The 19159-nt window shown below is 40.0% G+C and overlaps 2 protein-coding genes across 2 annotated transcripts in view; both read left to right on the forward strand.

Moving 5' to 3' along the window:
* AHRR (aryl hydrocarbon receptor repressor) overlaps window positions 1-6791 on the forward strand; it is a 67346-nt gene extending 60555 nt beyond the window's left edge. The window contains exons 7-10 of the mRNA XM_009813830.2: window positions 112-311; window positions 1996-2114; window positions 2974-3115; window positions 5672-6791. Coding sequence (XP_009812132.2) covers window positions 112-311; window positions 1996-2114; window positions 2974-3115; window positions 5672-6791 — 1581 coding nt within the window. The remainder of the gene's footprint in view (window positions 1-111; window positions 312-1995; window positions 2115-2973; window positions 3116-5671) is intronic.
* Window positions 6792-15801: 9010 nt separating this feature from the next.
* The window catches only part of LOC132316772 (uncharacterized), a 34209-nt gene continuing 30851 nt past the window's right edge, over window positions 15802-19159 (forward strand). Inside the window, exons 1-2 of the mRNA XM_059815644.1 lie at window positions 15802-15899; window positions 16887-16955. Of these exons, the coding sequence (XP_059671627.1) occupies window positions 16901-16955 (55 nt within the window). The 5' untranslated portion in view covers window positions 15802-15899; window positions 16887-16900. The remainder of the gene's footprint in view (window positions 15900-16886; window positions 16956-19159) is intronic.

The raw sequence follows: 19159 nt of genomic DNA on the forward strand, positions 1-19159 counted from the left end.
GTTTCAAGACTGGTTTTGGCATTAAGCAACACGGTCCATAGGTTGTATTAGCATTTTAAATGTTTATACACTAAATGCTTAGGATAATTCTATTGTTTTTTTGTATAACAGACAATGCAGTTCCAAGGCAAACTGAAGTTTCTTTTTGGACAAAGGAAGAAGTCCTCATCAGGAACAGTACTGCCACCTCAGCTGTCCTTATTTTGCATAGTGGTACCACTTCTGCTCCCTTCGGTGACAGAGATGAAGATGAAAAGTCTGCTTGTGAAAGCAAAACACAAAGCTGATGATGCAGCAGCAGTGAATACAAAGTATTTTCAAATTAATCTTCTAGCAGTTAGTAAAGTATACTATGGGCTTTATGTTTATTAAGCACGTAAAAAGCACAAATCAGGCTAAATAACTCTCCATTTTAAAACTTTTCCTTAGAAGAGTGAATAATTTATCTGGATTTAACTATATAATACATAATAACTATGTTATCCTATCATGTATTATCATATCATATCATATATTGTACTTCATATATAATACTTATTAAGTATTATATTAATATAGATATAATATTATATAAAAACTGGAAAGTTAGGGTATCTTCCTAACCTTCAGAAGTTACCAACGCAATAAGTCATTCTACTAGTTGCAAAAGTGGAAAAGAAAAAGTATTTTTACTGAGAGTTTTCAAATTTCAGTATCTTCTCATAGCACAATTATTTGGACTTGGGCATTTTGGTAGAAAACAAAGAAAAAGGAACACTTCAGAAAGATGAATGTGCATGTGTGTGGGTGTTCACATAGAGTCAAATGAGATGTATTTGGTGTATGTATTTATCTTACAACAGAAGGCTTATGAACACATAAGTCTACAATTGCACTAAATGGCCTGGGGCTGATCACTCGGTAGCAATCACAGAAGATCAGGACAGATTGTGTACAGACTCATTTCCTTCCTAACACTTATTTTCGTTACTCTTCTGTGATTGAATTTTAGTTGATGTCTGGGGCTAGGATTATGTTTTCCCTTATTTGGTTAAATATAACCTTACAACAATGAGGTCCATTGCTGTGAAGCAAAATGCTCATCAGTGTGACGGACAGCATCATAATTTGGCTTTTAATTAGAATATGCTCATATATGTGTGGATTTACTATCCAGATGTGTAATGTGGTGCTAGCACATACATCCTTTTGACAGGAATTAAATTACTGGAAGACTGATATAATGGACTATGCAGGCTTTTGGAGTAGAGTTGGAAAGTTATTTCCACTTGCTAGTTTTTCAGTGGCCCAGGTGAAATTAATTGATGACCAGAATTGAGCTTCTAGGACAAAGGTGCTTTACTTAAGTTTTACTAACTGACTGGACAGTGGCCAAGGATTTTGCAAGAATGAAGTGGGCATTTAACTTCAGTGTTTCCTTTGGTTCAGGCCTTAAGCATGCTACCCAGGGATGGTGGGCAAATTCACATAGTAATTTTTTTTTATGGCCTTAATAAAGAGAAAAATTTGTAAAGCATTGTTATGGACTTTGCACCCTTTCCAAGCCCTACTATGCATTTTGAACTAAAGATTGGAAGAAATCCATTAAAATCATGTGATGATTATTGCAAACTGAAGTCATGCTAACTCTTAAGTGCATTGCTGGTCAGTGTGATGTATGTACCTTGAATATACCTTGAATAGGCAGAGCAGAATATAAACAGCATTTGTCTCAATTCAAGTTGAATTTATTTTTCCAGATACAGTAATTCATGAGCAGAATATTCCTAAATGTAACTATTCCTCTTAATTGAATACAGAATTCCAGTCAAACACTAGTTTGAGCAACCGAATGATGCAGGAAACAGATAATTATTTAGTGTTGGTTACTATATATTTAAACCATAAGTCTTTGCTAATGGTCAACAGCTTGAACATCACATCTTTCAGCATCTGTGATTCTACTATGTTGTCATTCACTGAAAACGAATTTTCCACATTTTTTGTCCTTTACAGCTCCAGTTCCAAAGGTAATTCAGGGCTGTGTGAAGCAGCAGAATTATATGGAAGAAACAGTCATCATGAAGGTGCTGCTTTCACTAATGTGTTACAGATTGCTGAAAACCAAATCAAAGGTGTGTCTGCTAAGTACTTCTGGATTATATAAAGTTTATGGAGAAAGTACCTTATCTTTTCTTTTCTCCTGTTAGGTTTTTCAGGTTTTGGTCTCAATGCTCTCTAAAACCCCTTCTTTAAAAAAATGCAAAAAAAGTTGTCCACCCCAAAAGATAGTGCTGAATCAGTCTGCTATTTCAGAGTGGTCAGAAATCCTGTGATGCTAAGTTTACAGATGTATAAACAATCATAGTAAATAAGAATACTCAATGTATGTTTTCCTAAAAATGTGAAAAACTTAATAATTAATATCTATCCCTCTTTGAGGAAAACTGGATGCTAGTTTTCCCCAAAGATCAGAAAACAGAGGAAAATTAGAATGTATTGTCTTTAAAACTTATGATTTGCTTGCAGCTTTGACTCATGCTTTTCCAGTGTTTGGCTGTGGCAATATTATGAGAGTCTATGCTGTATTTCAGATTTTACAATGGATAAAATTTTGATGGTGAATTTACCCCAATAGGCAACAACTTCTAGTCAGCCTTCTGTCATACCTGCTGGAAACCTTTAACTTCTTTAAAATAATTCCTCTGTCATAGCCTCATTTTTCATGAACATTGTCTTGTTGGTATAGTACTACTACTGAGACGGAAAAATTACAATGAACTAGTAATGCTGAAAATCCTTGGTTATGGTTTAAGTGCCTCATTAGGTTTTTCAAATTTTATTTTTTAAGTGTAATTTGCCTAGTTTTGTGACATTTTTTAGCTTGTACTTGCCTATGCTGATGATTCTAGGGCAGCAAACAAACCTGTGAACTTTCACCCACAGTTTAGGTAAAAAAAAATACTAAAAGAGATTTTCTTTTAAATTGTATAGCAAAGAATAATGGAGAAAATGGCATTTCTCTAGTCAAAGTACAAACAAATGAAGATCACTGGGTCTGGGTTCAAGCTAACACTCAACTTCTGTATCGAAGTGGTTGTTCAGAGTATGTCCTTGCCCAACAGCAAATGTTAAAGTAAGTATATTTTCCAATACTAAAAAAAAAAATCTGTATTTCATAAAAATGAATGTATTCTTTAAGCATGAGATCTTTAAAAGGACTGTAGTGACCTAAGAGAATAGCTGAATGAGAAGGATTTAGTTTACTTATGAAATGGAAATCCATTTTTGTCATATGATCATATGAAATGGCTGTTACAATCCTAAACAATATTTATTTCTTTTCTTCAGCCTTTTTTCTTCTGAACATACATACTAAAACAGAATACTTCAAAACCAAAATGCTTGCTTATTAATATGTTTTGACTTTCTTGCACAAAAATGTATTTTGGGGTTTTGTTTTACTTTGCAGCTGAAACTCTTCACTGATTTAGTGTCCTGGTTTTTCTACTTCTTAACATTTGGTAACATTAAGCTTTTTTTTTTCTTTATGGATGACAGTTGAGCTCATGTTTTTAGTTGTGGATGTTCAACATAATCTAAACAGGGATGCTTACATTCATCGTATGTTTGTAGATAGATACATCTAGCTGGCTGTAGGCTCAGACTTGGCGTGGAAGCTAATCTCACAGATTTGCATTCAAAGAGCACCTCTCTGCCGGGTTTTACCCTTTCCTCCCAAATAGGCTTTTCTTGCTTCCCCCATGGGATTGTCTGTTCCAGTTCCTGTGGGCCTTGGTGAGGTATCTCTTCAAGCTGGTCTGAGGGAAGAGATAGGAGAGTGGACTGAATGAGCAGGGCCCAGGAGGTGTACACAGCCACCATCTGGCCCAGTGGAAAAAATGTAGCTGTTATTACTGTTTTTTTCCTTTAGGATGCCTCGCAGGTGGAAGAAATAAATGAAAAAGTCTTTGAACTTCTAGAGTAGACAGTCCTTGCAGGCTATCAGGATCCACGAGAATAGCAGAGGAGCTTCCACCTGAAGGTGGTGGAGCTCTTCACCTTTACTGGCACGGCACAAACATCATCTTGCCATGTGAGGGAATGAACTTATTAAGAAGCAGATTAAAAGGGGCTGTTTCTTGTATTCAAGTCTCTACTTTTAAATTGGTTTTGTGTAATTAAGCATGGTGGTTGATGTTTATTTAGTTATATTTTTACCCTCTGAGTGGTTAAAATCCTTCCTTTGTGCTTGATAGCTCCTGCAGACTGAAGTGTTACAAGAGTTGGCCTTGGAGATTATATTAAGTTCTGTCCTCCTGATAGTCTGCAATAGACTGCATCCTTGCTACTACTTTTTTTTTGTTAAAACATATGCTGTCTTTCTGGAAACATACATTCTTTTGGAGAATTTTCACTAGATACTATTTCACTGTAAATTTCTTCATTTGGGGGTCTAAGCTTTTGTGACTATTGCATTTTGTTCAGCCCATTGCTTCCCAATTAGACCATTTCCTGAGAAGCTAGTTCTGCAGCAAACTTGTATCATACCGTTTGCATCTCAAGACTATCAATAATAACAATAACAATATTTAGCAGAGGACTGAAAATATTTAATATCTCATAGAAAAAAAGAGAAAATATTCTGCTTTCTTGGTGTACATTTATTACAGTGGCACATTCTCTCTTTGTAACAACATGGACTCCCTCTACTGGAAAATCCTACACTTGCACATTGAGTCCGTACCCAAGTTCTTAATAGCAAGCTAAGAAAAAGCCTTCTAAAACCCTTACTAGCTCTCCAGGTTTTCATGCTCGGTTTCTTATTGAGATGTCCACTTCTTGTTCGGAGAGGGAGGGTGTGGTTTCATAGCACTGATCCTGCCTGGTTGGGAATCAGCACGTTCGTGAATTCAAGACAAATCCTGAACCTGAAGATTTGGACCGCAAGTTCTGAAAACTGCTGCATTGGGCATGGAAATGCTCAGGCAACTTCCTCTGCCAGAGCTCTTCACTAATATTGAGCATTTCAGCTGGATGTCATGGAAAATTAATTCACTGGCCGTCTTAGAAAATGAAAGACAACATAAATTAAGTTAGACATGCGAAACAAACCTACGCCCAATGTGAACATCTGTGACTATTCTGGACACTTAATGCAGGCATTTTATTTCCTCTCAGCTAACTCTGCATTCTCAAAATATAAAACCCCCATGGTTCTCCCTCAAATCACTTTGATCAGAAAGTTATTATGTGTCCAATTAATTCCTTGTTAACAAAATACATCTCATTTAAGGTACTTTTTGCATTTTACCTCTAGATTTTTCTACACACAAATATTTTTTAGATCTATTTTAAGGGAAGAACAGAAGTGTAAGGTAGTTACCATACTGTATTACAATATTTAAGGTCTTTGTGAATTGTGTGCCTTAAATGGAAGGAGTATGTCAGAATTTAAATGAAACATTGCCACAGAAAGGTAGCTGTGCACACACATTGATGCCCAGATGCATGCACACTTTTTTTCTCTTGCACAAATGCAAAGGTTATATGGACAAGAGTGTGAGAGTCTCATACTAAGTTAAGGACAAAATATTGCTTGTAATGTATGTTGAGCCACTCCGTTTGTATCCCCAAAAACATCCATTTAGAAATCTCTGACTGACAGATTTTTTTCTACTGTTATTGAAAGGGAAGAAGATGAACAACTGAAGATAGCAAGTGGTTTTGCCAGTTTGAAAGGAAACCTGGAGGGACGTTCCTGTAACAGTGCCATTGAAACTCTGGGCCAGTGGAAGCATCTTAACTGGACAGCAGTAAAAAATGAACAAGATAATGTAAAAGTGAAGTTTGAGCCTCATACAAACGGTGAGTGTTTTATGCAAGAGGAACCTCTCAGTTCTAACACATCAGTTTTAGGCGTTCCAAACAACTGCATCACAAACAGTAGCTGGACTTTAAGAAACTCAAGCTCTTGTTCTATGAGCCAGCGAATGAACACATGTTCAAACAGGAGAGCTGGATCATTCTACAACAGAGACCAAAGTTTCTTAAATTTAGCATCAACTTGCCCTTCCCACTGGGGGAACGCAGAAAGCTGCCAGTCTTACTCGGGTGTACAACAGCGTTGTGCAGAGAACTATGCGACGGACCATCTGAAACTGCAGAGACCGTTAATATCCTCAGAGTCTCTCTATGACACAGCCTTTCCCTTAGAGATGCCTATCAAAATGGAATACGATTCCGATTCCGAAAACATTGCTGATAACTACCTGGCGTCACAAAACCGAGCCTGGCTGGATGAGAACGGCTCGATAAGAAAGCAGGTGTTTAGCTACCCCAATAGAGTGCACCTCAAAACAGAACCGGACCTCTGTGAGCCAGCCTCACCTTGTCAGAAGCCAAGGCACTGCCTTTACACGCCGCATAATTGGCAATGCATCGTAGCAAATCACCCCAACAACCTAAACCTGAACAGATCTTGCAAGGGTTCACGTAGCAAGGAGGTGGCCCCATTTTGCCCTCAGAACTCCTCTGGGTGTTTGGAAAGCGTGCCCGACTTGCCGCACACGCCCTGCTACGGCCATTTCTACAGCCCAAGCCCAGGGGAGGAGAAAGAGCAGAACAACGAGGTGTTTAAAATGCCATGCGAATTTAAAAACCCCTGCCTGGTTCAAGCAATCAAACGTGAGCCCGTGGATTCTCCACCATTGTCCGACAGCGGACAGAACAGAGTACACACGAGCTTCCCTGAAAATGCATTAGCAGGTCCTGTGCCTCATAAACCCACTGAATGTACGTTTTTACAATAGATTTTATAACATTTGGGATATTTATAATGTTAAAAGCAAGAAGTTGCAGATTCTCTTCCAGTTGGGTTAAATGAGTTACTAAAATTAAAAGCCAGTGGAAAGATTTTGAGTGTGTGTGTGCATCTGTGTGTGAGAAAAACCAGACACAGACACACACTCCCCCTACCCCACCCCCCACCCCCCCCCCCACCCCCTTCTCGTAGTGATCTTTGGAAAGAAAGATAAAACCTCAGGCACAGAAAAGTAATCATTACTCACTGCACAGGTATACCTGCTAATTTGTCTTTATCATCTTCCCTCTCTTGCCCACAGTTCATTACAAAGGTCTAGTTATTTCTGTTTCCTGCCTTTGTTCTGTTTGTTTTTCTCAAGCTGATGTGATGCCTCTGTGCAAAGAGAAAATGTTTATGGTCTTCAGTGTGGCCAGTTTACCTTAGGAGTTTTTGCCTTTTTTTTTTTGTTGTTACTCTAATGAGAAGCATCAGCTATTCCTTTATCTCAACTTTAAATTGATGGCAACAGGCAAGGGCTTCCCAACACAACTTCTTAATTTAAAAGGATAGCATTAATTAAAACAAATTACTTTCATAAAATGCATTAAAAATTACTTCACTTCAAACTGAAATTCTTCCCAAGTTTCCTTGATAATACTGATGTTTTAATACCCATATTTTTCCATTTTAAAGCCATCAGCCTTTTGCATTGCTGTTTGAAAGACTGAACAATAGGATGTTATCCACTTCTATAAATGAGTTACAAAGTGCTGTTAAAAGTACATGAGAAGAAAATATTTCTCCAATTATTTTCCTTGCTGTCACTTGTAACATTAACAAAGGAAATGCACTTTTTTATTTGATGGTGTCTCTTTGACTGATAGCAGCTTGTTAGACATCATCACCTGACACCAAAACCAAATCCCACACTAAGATCAAATATGTTATTTTCAAAAGCATCCTAGTTTCATGCCCAGAAGAAAATCTTAATATCACCAAGAGCTAACTGGAGGATGTATACCTTTCAAAAGCACTTTAGTGCACTTTGGTGCTTTTGAAAACAGTTCCGTATGGTTTCCTTTGAACCCAGGCAGTAATATATTTCCACAAAAAAAAAAACCTACAACTTTTGTTTTGTTTTTTTGTTGTTGTTGTAGTTTGACTCCTGCACTAACTTTTGTTTTGAAATTGCACTATTTAAACTTTGTATCAACTTCACCTATATAAAAACCACATCATTTAAAAAAAGCTTAGATGTATATGTGCTTTTTGAATGAAGCCCTATAATGAATGTTTTCTTTTCCAAAATGTTATAAAAAATTAGAATGTTTTCATTTCTATATCTATTAGTCACTAAGGGCATGGCTTTACATGCCAGAAAAGTGGCATAAACTTTTCCCAAATGCTATAAATATGTGGGATAAGTGTAGTTTTCAGGTAGGGGAATGGTTCTGCACCTGGGAGGCTGCTCTTCTCCAAGACTGTCTGTCTTCTCTGATAGAAATTACTGCCTGTACATTAGAGTTGGCAGATGTAAAGGCATACATTCTCTGCATGTCAGTTGAGTGCTTGTTAACAATGGTTTGATCTGAAATGCTGCACTTTACACTGACATGTTTGAGATAACACAGCTACTTTTTGATGACTGTCCTGCAGAGGCAGTATTCCCAGCAGAAAGGCAAGAGTGGACAGTAAAACAGTACAATAATGTCTTACTGTAGCTCAAGTTAAATCTGCCATAGTCCAGCTGGCCATACCCAAGCCACGAGAACATCTCCTTGTTTTGTGTCTGATGTAAATCAGCTCCCTTTTGGCTACGTGCTGCCTCTTACTTGAGACAGTCTTGATATCCTTGCTTTAATACTCCTGCCAGTGGGTGCAATGCAGCATCAGACCCTGTTCTGAAGTGAGGCCACAGTGGTGGAATTTACACCGCTCTCTGGTACACCACTGTTCACATCACATAAATTCAAGGCCAATCGCAAAAAATACTTCTGGGCAAGCAAACTGGGTACTCATGTAGAGTGAGACTGCCATACATCTGCAGCACTGTACAACCTCTACCTCGATTCACTATCTACAAAAATAAGAGCAGCAGTTCTTTTAGACTCTCACAGAGTTGCTCTCATAGTCCTTTGCTTGGCGTGTAGCAGTGGCACTGCTTGTGTCCTGGTGGCAGACACTCTGCTGTGGCCGCACAGCCGCTGGTAGGGTTGTGCTGTGAACCGTGTCATATTCTCCAGTCCTGCTCCGTGTGCAGTTGCCTGGCAGAAATGGGATAGTGTGGAGACAGGGTAGTGTGGGAATAGATGGCTGGGGGCAAGTGGAGGACACGCCAACGTGACTGCTGAAAAGCTGCTTGTTTAATTCCACTCTTGGACTCACTGTCACACCCCTCTGAATGAGAGTACCTGGGCCTGGTTTTGCACTACCTTGCACCTTCTCTCATCATTTACATTGATGCAACATGACTGTAAAACACTATTATCCTCGTCTGGACATGTTGGTGCCATTTTGCACCGATGTAAGTGGTCACACGAGGGGCAACTCTGTAGAGGACTGTGCCACTGAATGCCTGGTCTGTGCTTAGAAATATTTCCTGGCACGACTACAGTGGGAGAACTATACTAGCCAGATTTCTCTGTTCGGTGTGAAAGCAACTTACACTAACAACAAAAGTTCTGTACGGATCTCTCCATTACTGAATAAAGGCTATTTTGTTGACATAACTACATCTACTGTAAAGCTTTCCTGGTTTATTTCAGTTGGGATAATTTCTCTCACGTTCCCAACAAAACCAGTCACATTTTACTCAATTGATATTATCAAGATAGATGAACCTTCTGCATGTAAGAGAATCTAATCTAAGAGATACAATGGCTGCCTTCTAGGAGGATGGATGACTGTGTGACTCAAAATGAGATGTCACCTTCTGACTCCCCCCTGTGTAAATGCAGTCAGGTTTGCTTCTTTATTGTTCCATGAAGTCTGAATCCAAGAAAAATACATGGTAACTTATACCTATCTGGCACATCACGTTTGAATTTGGCCCATGTAACTTGTGGCCAAGTTGTTATTCCAGGTCTCACATGAAAAAATGTGGTATTAGTGGAAGTCTTTCTAAGTTATCATGCACATGCAGCAATCTCCTAAGAATTGCACTTACAAAGAGATCAGCAGATTATCCTCTTTTTGGACAATCGCTAACCACAGTTCATGGTAAACAAAGACCAGTTCCTTCTAAGTACTTGGTATATTGCACCATTTGGAAAGAACAGAGGAAACAAACGCTAAAAAAGAATCTCCTGCTATGTGCTTTTAAGGCACAGATATTCCTTCATCCTCTCCCCATGACATGTGTCCTGGATTGAGCCTGGACTGAAATCTGACACTGCATTGTATCCTGTTAAATTGCCACTGATTTAATCTTATAAAACCTTTTTGTATGCAGACATTAATGATCCCCTGACACTGATCAGTGAATAGCATAAAAAACAGAGCAGTTATTTTAAATGGTTATATTTTCTTAGTGGTTGTTATTGCTTTGGCATTATTTTAAAAACTGTCACTGAGGAGTAGGGTTTAAGATCTCTTCAGTCACTGCTGTTTAGCTTTTATCCTTAATAAGCTGGTATTTGTATCCCTGAAGCGCAGTCCTGTTTTAGGAGCCTCCCAATGCTTTTAGTGTAACAACAATAAAAAAATTATCCTTGTAGAAGAAATGTCTAGTGAAACGCTTGCCTGATATGAACTTGGAGCATTCAGGCTGAAGGAAATGCCTTTCTTTTTCCAGCGCGTGCCTCTAACACCTGACTGATGATAGCATTCAAACTTCTTCAGCCATAAACTCTCCAGAGGCTGAGACAGAATGAATTCATGAATTCTGGTGTTCGGGGAGGGTATTTTTTGGTACGAAAGGTGAGTGGTTCTAAAAGCTCTGAAAATGTGTCTCCCTCTGAGATGTTACTCGATCCACAGAGAGCAGAGACTATTATGAATGCTAAAGCTGTTGATTAAGGTCTTGTCTTTACTGAGAATGTGGCCTGATTTTAGCTATCAGCGGACAGCTGCTGAGCATCATACAAATGCTAGTCCAACTGAAGGACACCATTGTAAGCCACTAGTTTTACTGAAAACCAAACTGATTGGAGCTAGTGGTAAACTTGTACAGCAAAAAATTTCCTGCTGCTTCTAAGGTTTGCTGGTATGCAGTTACCCCAGTGGCTGAAATTGGGGCAGACCTCCACTGTAGATAACACTATCAGCAATTTATATTCACTTTAGACTCTTTGGATACCAAAGTAGAGCTTTGTTTTGAAAATCTGAAGTGAGGGCAGCAGTGTGTAAGGGGTAAGCTGGTTTCAGTTGGTCCTCAGTTTGGAGATTTAACTAGTGAAATGAAAGATCAGGGGTCTGTACCTAAAGTCTCTGTAGGAAAGACTAACTTCCTACTCCTTGATTGTAATACGGTAACATGAAGTATAATTCTATGATTTAAACGCCCTTGATTAGAACACAGTGATGTATTCTTAAAATCCTTAGAACTGAGTCTCCTCTGGATGGCGTAGGGAGGTCTGACATTTGTGCATCAGTCAGGTCAGTTAAGACCTAATGCTAATCCTTTGATATGGTATTGAGATCAACAGGGTATGTGCAATTCTTCCAGAAATTCCTAGTGCTTAAAATACTTAAGTGGGAGGCAACAAGCCTGAGGCAAGGAATATTATGTGGGATAAGATCAGTTTCTGCTGCCTAGAAGCCTTTCTTAACAGTTTGTGTTGAAGCCATATTGGAACTTGCGTATGTACAGCCTCACCCACTGTAGTTACTTCAGAAAAGCCATTAATTTGTCTTAACAATGTGTGATGTTTTAATTGAAATAGTTAAAAGACACCATTTCCCCTACCTATGAATACATACATTACCTTAGGTAGTGGGAAAAAAGTTAACGTACTCATTTTCTTTCATCAGAGTGTCATGTAACTGAAAAACCCAACCTCAGTGATGGAGGTATAGAGCCGTTGTTCTATTTTTCTTGTTTTTTCTTTCTGCTCTCTTCCTCTCTTTCTCTCTACTGTCTTACTGTAAACATTCAAAATGGAAAGACTTTTCTGATTATACTGAGACAAAAACCCTAAACCTAAATCAGATAGTAGAAAATTTCTTGCTATTAAAGGAGTTTCTTCCCCTGGAGTTTCTTCCTCTCTTTTAAATCTTGCAAAGTCCTACATGAAAGCAAGTGTCACAACTGAAGCAGACTTCTGTAACATGCGTAGTGAGCAAAGGGATTCTGCAGGTGGCCATGCTCAGGTTGTAGTCACAAGGTTCTTATCTAGCTGAAGGAGACTCAGACAAGAGGGCTGCCAGTATCTTATGTTCACAGATACTACCACCCTGACAAATACATCTTTGTCGTGTTTGAATACACGTGGCATATGTTCTTGTCATTATAAATACATTTCCCTGTCATGCTATCAGAAATGCTTCTGAACAAATCATTAGTAATAGGCTGAAAAATATACTAAAACCACAAAGTACTTTTTCTTAATATGGAGATCCAAGTGCTTGCCTGTGCATAGGCAAAGACTTTCCTTGGGTGGAGGCTTGGAGGGAAAGTAAAAAATGATTGTTAAGACACATTTTGGGGAGAAAAAAGATCACCTTGATTGATCTATTGCTGTCAAGGTGTAATTATTCTGTGACTACAGTATTAATTCTCCACCCACTACTCATAACTCTGTGCTCTGAAAGCATGTCCTTATTTTTTCCGTAGAACTGAATTTATAACTTTTCAGGCTGAAAATAATTTATTGAAAACAAGGATTGAGGTAATTCAATGCTAAGTTGTATTTCTCAATCAGGCTGAAAACATCATTCTAGGAGGCATGAAGTGCTCCTGCTCCTTTCTTGGCGGTAGTCTTCGAAACTGGCGTATTCAGTGTCTGCATTAACTCTCTTGCTGCTGGTAACTGTAGCTCAGTCATGCAGCTGGTGCTCTAACTGTGCAGTCTGAAGTTTCTCAGGATTTCCTTGATGTAACAGGGCTCCAGGGGCAGCTGTACAACAGCCAAAACTTCCAGTTTCACATTTGTATTGGCAGAATTATGGTATTCCAATGACTAATACAAAAATGTGGCAGAAGGTAATGGAAAGAACATCAGCTGCTTAGCTAGTCTCGGTAATTGTATTTAACTAATTAAAAGGCTATGTTAAAAAAATCAGGTGAAGTTCTGGTCTAGAGCTCCCCATTTTGCACAGGAGGGTGTCATAGGAACTACACCACTGTTCTGCCCCTTCTTAGGTCACACCTTGGTCTGTCCCTTCCTTATCACACTACTCTCCCTTCTGAACTTTTTTTTTTTTAACTTTTGGACCTTTTGTATCCTCCCTTTCTTCATTTAAAATGTGAGATAAGGAGAGTCAAGCATCAACTGTTGTGTGGGTTTTTATAATTTTGTCTTTCTAAGAAAGAATTTCAAAAGGCAAAAGTTATCTCAATTCTCAGTAACAGTATTCAGTTTTCTTTCTAGTCTTATCATAGCCAAAAAGATTCTTCCTCTACATGGTCAGTAAGCTTCCCTCTTCTAAAAGGGTCCTTCATCACACCCTTTCCCCTCCTACACAGCTTTTTAACAAAACCAAAGAACACTTTCTTCCTTAAAGGCAGTTGTGTCCATCAAAAAACCTTTTCCTATTTCTTCCTCTAGCTTTTCTACCTTTTTGATTTTATAGGATGGTACATTGTGGCCTCCACCCTTTCTGTTTCCTGTGTCTGTAGCTTTATACTTCAAAAGTTTTGCCAAAAGAACAGCATTAGACAGAAGTGCAATCCCCCATTTCCCCCCTGCCCTCCTTAATAAGACAGAGGTACTCACTAATTACAGCTGTACTCCTAAAACAGAAAAGAGGTCACTTTGCTGGTGAAACATCCTCTTTTCAGGAGGTTGTACGGCCAAGAAACTCTGAGCTACCACCAACAGTTTAATTCTGCAAATATATATATACTGCCAAATCCTTTTGTGTTTAGACCTGGTCTCTCTTTCAAAAAAATCAAGGAACCCATTTTCTCTTTTTTTTGCTTCTCTCATTGTTTTCGGCACGTGTTTATTCTTTCACTGTGCAATTGCACTTTTAATTTGTAATTTTTTTTAAAAGGAGGGTATGGAAGTATTACACAACATGTACAGTGCAGTGTTTTCAATTAGTCCATTTTAGAGATTACAACCACAAATAATTATCAAGCATTTTAATGTGACTCCATGTAAAGGCCTCTGACTGTTACAGAAATGCCCATGAAAAATACCAGTACAAATAGTATAATTCATCTTGAAAAGGGGTATAATCTGCCATCAAACTCCACTAATAATCCTGTATTAAAAGTGCCATTCCTGCTCCTCCCGAAGAAGCACAGAGGAGGACAAGATTGAAAAAAAGGTGGATGGAGATCTACCAACAGTTTTGGCCTAACTGGTATTGCATGATCCCAAAAATAAAGGGCACATTTCTGGAGAGAACACCATAACCACCCGAGCCTTATTTGAAAACGTACCGGTTTGTGCACATAGCGCATGCATTTAGGCATGCGATTCGGGCACGCGTGCTGGCTTCTTTGACGGCTACTTCGAAGTCTTTAGGCAGGCCAGCGGCGGGCAGGCACGGCTCCTGCCCCGACGGCCGCCCCGGGGAAGTCAACCCAGCAACTCCTGTGGAAGCAAAATGACTTAATGGATATACCTTTGGTAACATGTAACCTAACCAGTATCGACTATGCTGCTTCGTATACGAGTATAATAGACATCAAGATGTATCACTAGCAGGCTAATTAAAAACAGGCAGTAAAATGTGGGTTTGGTATTTCGGAATTTTGTTAAAACCGGTGCACTTTTCTGTTATTTTTTGTACTGTTTTCTCAGTCTGCTTTTAGAAGGAACTTTCAAGTGTATTTCTTAAATTATATTTTACATTTATTACCAGTCAGACGTGTAAAGTTAAGACATTTTAAAATAAATATTTGCATTTAAATTAAAACCGTTGCCGAGTGTGTTTCCTGCCCCTTCTCCAGGGCCCAGAGGTTGCAAACCGCGGCCCCGGACTGCCGGTCCCGGACGGACTGCCGGCCCCGGACAGACTGCCGGCCCCGGACTGCCGGCCCCGGACTACCGGCCCCGGACGGACTGCCGGCCCCGGACAGACTGCCGGCCCCGGACTGCCGGCCCCGGACGGACTGCCCCGGACTGGCTGCGGCACGGGACTGGGGGGGCCGCGGCCGTTACTTTCCGCTGTGTCGCTTGCGCTGACCTCCCCCGGCCCGCCAGGGGTCGCCAGGAAGCCGCCGGGGAGGGCAGGGCGGCCACCTCAGGAGGGAGGGGAGGGCTCAGGCTCCCAGCTGCGCGAGGCGGCGCTGGCTCCCCATTGGTTGAGGCTGGCGGTTTCTTGCCTATTGGCTCCTTGCCTATCAGCGGGGGCGTGGCGCTGGGGCTGTCCCTGGTTTCGCACCCCGCGTGTCTCCTCGTCGCTGTGGAGCAGCGGAAGTGACGAACGGGGCGGGGGAGCTCGAGCTCCCGGATGCCGTTGGGCGCGCGAGCGCTGCGGGTTTGCTGTCGTTGCCGGCCTGCTTGGGGACGGGCCGGCAGGGCGGCGGGGGTGGCGCCGGGCCTGGGCGCCCCGCTGAAGCAGGCGCCGGGGGGGCAGCGGGTGAGAGCGGCGTTGAGGTACCGCCGTGTCTCCAAGCGGCTCGCGGGGGAGGCGGGAGCAGCGGGGGGTGAGCGTGGCCGGAGGGCGGTGCTCCGTGGGGGCCGGCTTCTCTGTGAAACCTCTCCGGAAAGGCGAACGGGGAGGGTACCTTTACCGGAAGGCTTAAGGCTGTAAAGGTGTCCTAGTGATAAAAGATGTGGTTTCATCTAGAAATGCGTTGAAAGAAAATAATCGACTGAATTCATCCGACTAACGCTTCCCTCCCGCCCCCAATTGTTTGCTGAAAAGTGCTGTATGAACAAGAGTTGGATTTTTTTCATTGTGTGCAGCGAACCAGTCTTGCAGGATGAGCACTGTGACTGAAGAAGCTAAGCCAGAAGATGGCAAACCGGAGTCTGAAAAAAAAATATTTTATTGTGAAGTGAGTGTGTGTCTTGATGGCTTTTCAGACCGTATGCTAAAATGTAGGCCTAAGGTATTAGAGACCATGCTCTTAGAAATGCAGACCTAACCTACATGTAGTGTGGCAGACTTGTAAGTGAGAGAAGCTGTTGATATGGAGAATAACGTGGTCAGTCCCTGGAAGAGCTACTTGTTGTAAGATTCAGTGAATTCAGTTTGTTCTTGAGCAGTCACAGGTGCAATATAATGGTCCTTAATTGTAGTCTTTCAAATCCCTGTGAAGTATTTCTCATAGGTGACTGTAAAGGCTCATTTATCTGTAAAGGCTACAACTCGGGGTCAGAACGTGTTAAATTTGTGGATTGTATGTTGTTCTAGCAGTGTGGTTTTTTCTGGCGCGTTAAACTTCGGGACAGTATGTCAAGAGAATAGACAATATTAGCATATATTACTCATTGCTTTTTTTAGCTAAAGATAGTAAGAAATAATTGTAGATCTGTGTTGTCTTCCATTAATTATTGTAATGGTGTATGTGCGTGTCTGCAGATCTTAATGAAATGCAGATGTCTTACTCCATTGTTTTTCTGATCCCTTTGATGTAACAATGAACGGAGTTGCAGTTGTTCTAGGGCATAATTTTGTCTCTCTTCCATTCTAGTCACTGTATGATCATCCCTTTTTGTTGGCTTTCCAGCCTGGAGAACTTTAGAAGACTCAGAATCCAGAAAGTGGTGGTAGGGGGGGAAGGGGGAGGCTCTTAAAAGATTCGTACCACCTGTTATATTTAAACATGTATTTAAGTATCATTTGAACAGGTTTGCACGCTATTTCTGGTCACTTTAGTGGTATGCTGTTCTCCTAAATGTCACACAAATTGTACTGTTTAAGCCACAGAAGACCTTGAGAATTACGCTGTAGAAACAGATGTATTTCTGGTTCTTATAACTCACCAACTACACAATACCGATAGCATAACTGAAGGTGTGCTTTCAATTTATCTTTTTAGGTTTGTAAAGTTCCATGTATGAGTTCTATAAGTCTTCAGTCACACTATCGTGGTGCAAAGCACAGAAAGGTAACCTTTTTCCATATTAAGTGTATATGCAAATTTAATCGTAAATCTGGGATTCTTCTAAAATTCTGTAATTTATTTCACATGGCTTCAAGTGCTTATCTAACTCATTGGTAGTTCTATAACAGTAATTTGCTCGAAATATCCCAAGAAAAAGATGAGGTGGCAATCTCACAACGCTGTTTTGTAAGGCATGTAACGAAACATCAACCAAGGTAAATGTGTGTTAATTGACAAATTAACGTTTGAATTATGTGGAAATCACAGATGGTGAAAGAATGCAAACTTCCCTTTTGGATAGAGTTAGTAAAAGTACTGCTCTGTTTTCAGAGTCTACGTAACTCGCCTGTACTTTGAATAAAACTAGCTTACCTGTTACTTTGATAGTAACATCAGTTCAGATTTCCTGCAGGAGATACTTAGGACTTCGTGGATAAGCCTATGGTTCTGTTTGTTTGAAGCATCTCAATAGCAACTTCCTGGTTTACTGCCTTTGCTTGTTTTGTGCTTAAATTATTAGACAACATTCTGTAAGGTTGTATTTAAAAACAAGGCTTTTATAAGTGTTGTTTGGCTGAACTTTTGGCTGTTGATTATCTTTTGTTTAAAATTCCATGCTTCCAGTCTGTAAAGTTGAGACACGCTCAGTTGTCTGTACTTCCCTGTGTTACTTATGTTTGCTGTCATCAGATGGTTTGTATTGTTGTGGCACTGAAGTGCCTGCTCTAATGTTTTCTTAATGACATTTTATTCTTCCTGGAACACTAAAGACAAACCGCAATACTGTCTTTCTCAAGTGTTTGTGTGCCCCTTTCAGTCGCAGATGAGAGGCATCTCCCCGCCTCTTGGTTTTCAAGACAGATTAATAGTATTTTGTTACTTATTTGCTGATCACTTTGATAGCGTTGACTTTTATTTGAGTCAGTGGCTCCACTTTCTCCAAACTCTTTTTTTCCCCCAGGATTCACTCTTCTTGTTCCCTGTTGATCCACCAGAAGTGTACAGTACGGTAGTATTTTTCATGTCCTGCCGAATGTTCTTGCTGATGCAAGAAGTTCTTCTGGTTTTGTGGTTGTTTCTTTTTATTTCTTAGCTAACCTTCATAGCAATCCAATTATTGCTGTTTCTCCCTTTTAAAATGGAAAGACTAGTGATTATTTTCTTAGAAAATCTGCATGCAGGTTTTCTTTCTGTTTTACTCTTGGAAATCAGTGTATGCTAGGCTACATCTGTCAAACTTTATTGAGTTAATGAAGAGCTGCAAACTGATAGTGAACAAGAATCAGGAAGGTTGAAACCTGGATGCTTGTTAGATGTTAAGTGTTAGTGCTTGTGTGTGGAGTCCTGGTAAGTCACATGAGTGCATTTCTGTAGGAATAACTCTCCAAGATTGTGTCGTCATTGTCTTCAATTATCTCTAATTTCCTCACCTTAAATAATGAAATCTATTGTATGTTTTGATGGAAGAAGATCAGAATTCATTGACTTCTCACAAGAAGTTTTTGTATCACCAAGTTTGATGTAACCGTAGAAGTCCTGAGCTTATGTACCTTTTTGATACAGGTTAGGTGTTGATAGTGAATAGCTCTCAGTTTGTTCCTTATGAGAGGAGTTCCTGTTCAAAATAATACCAAAGGATGTCCTGGCAACATAACCAAATGAAAAGAAGATGGTAGTTCTTTGCCTAAATTGCAACACTGGCCAACCCACCAGCTGGTTTTTCTGACTTTTTTTTTTCTTTCAGCCAGCCATTTGTTTTTAAAATGGCATTGGTAAAGATACTTTGTGCTTGTCCTCCACCAGAGGAAGTTTCAAAAACACAAGAAATAAACCTTCATCAGGACAAGGACGGTCACTGGGAAAATTCCAAGAAACAAATGTAAACACTTGCTTACATGGGTGAAATGATTCTCATTTCATTGGCCTACGTTTCCCATAGCTATTCAAAGTAAAGTGCGTTATTTTGAGTAGCTGCACTAGTAAAGCTTGACTGTCTGACAGATTTGTAGGAATACTTCAGTTGACTTTGTGTACATGGTTATTGTATCTCTTTTTTGGTGATCTGGGTAGTTTGGTTATTCTGGATTTTGGATAGGTACGCAAGATATTTATCTAGGTTACTTCGGCATACCTTTGTTTCATCTTTATATGTTGATGGGTTTGCTCACCCATATGTCAGTACCATTGACTTCTAAACAATAGCATCA

This window comes from Gavia stellata, chromosome 3, assembly GCF_030936135.1.
Source record: "Gavia stellata isolate bGavSte3 chromosome 3, bGavSte3.hap2, whole genome shotgun sequence".
Lineage (NCBI taxonomy): Eukaryota > Metazoa > Chordata > Aves > Gaviiformes > Gaviidae > Gavia > Gavia stellata.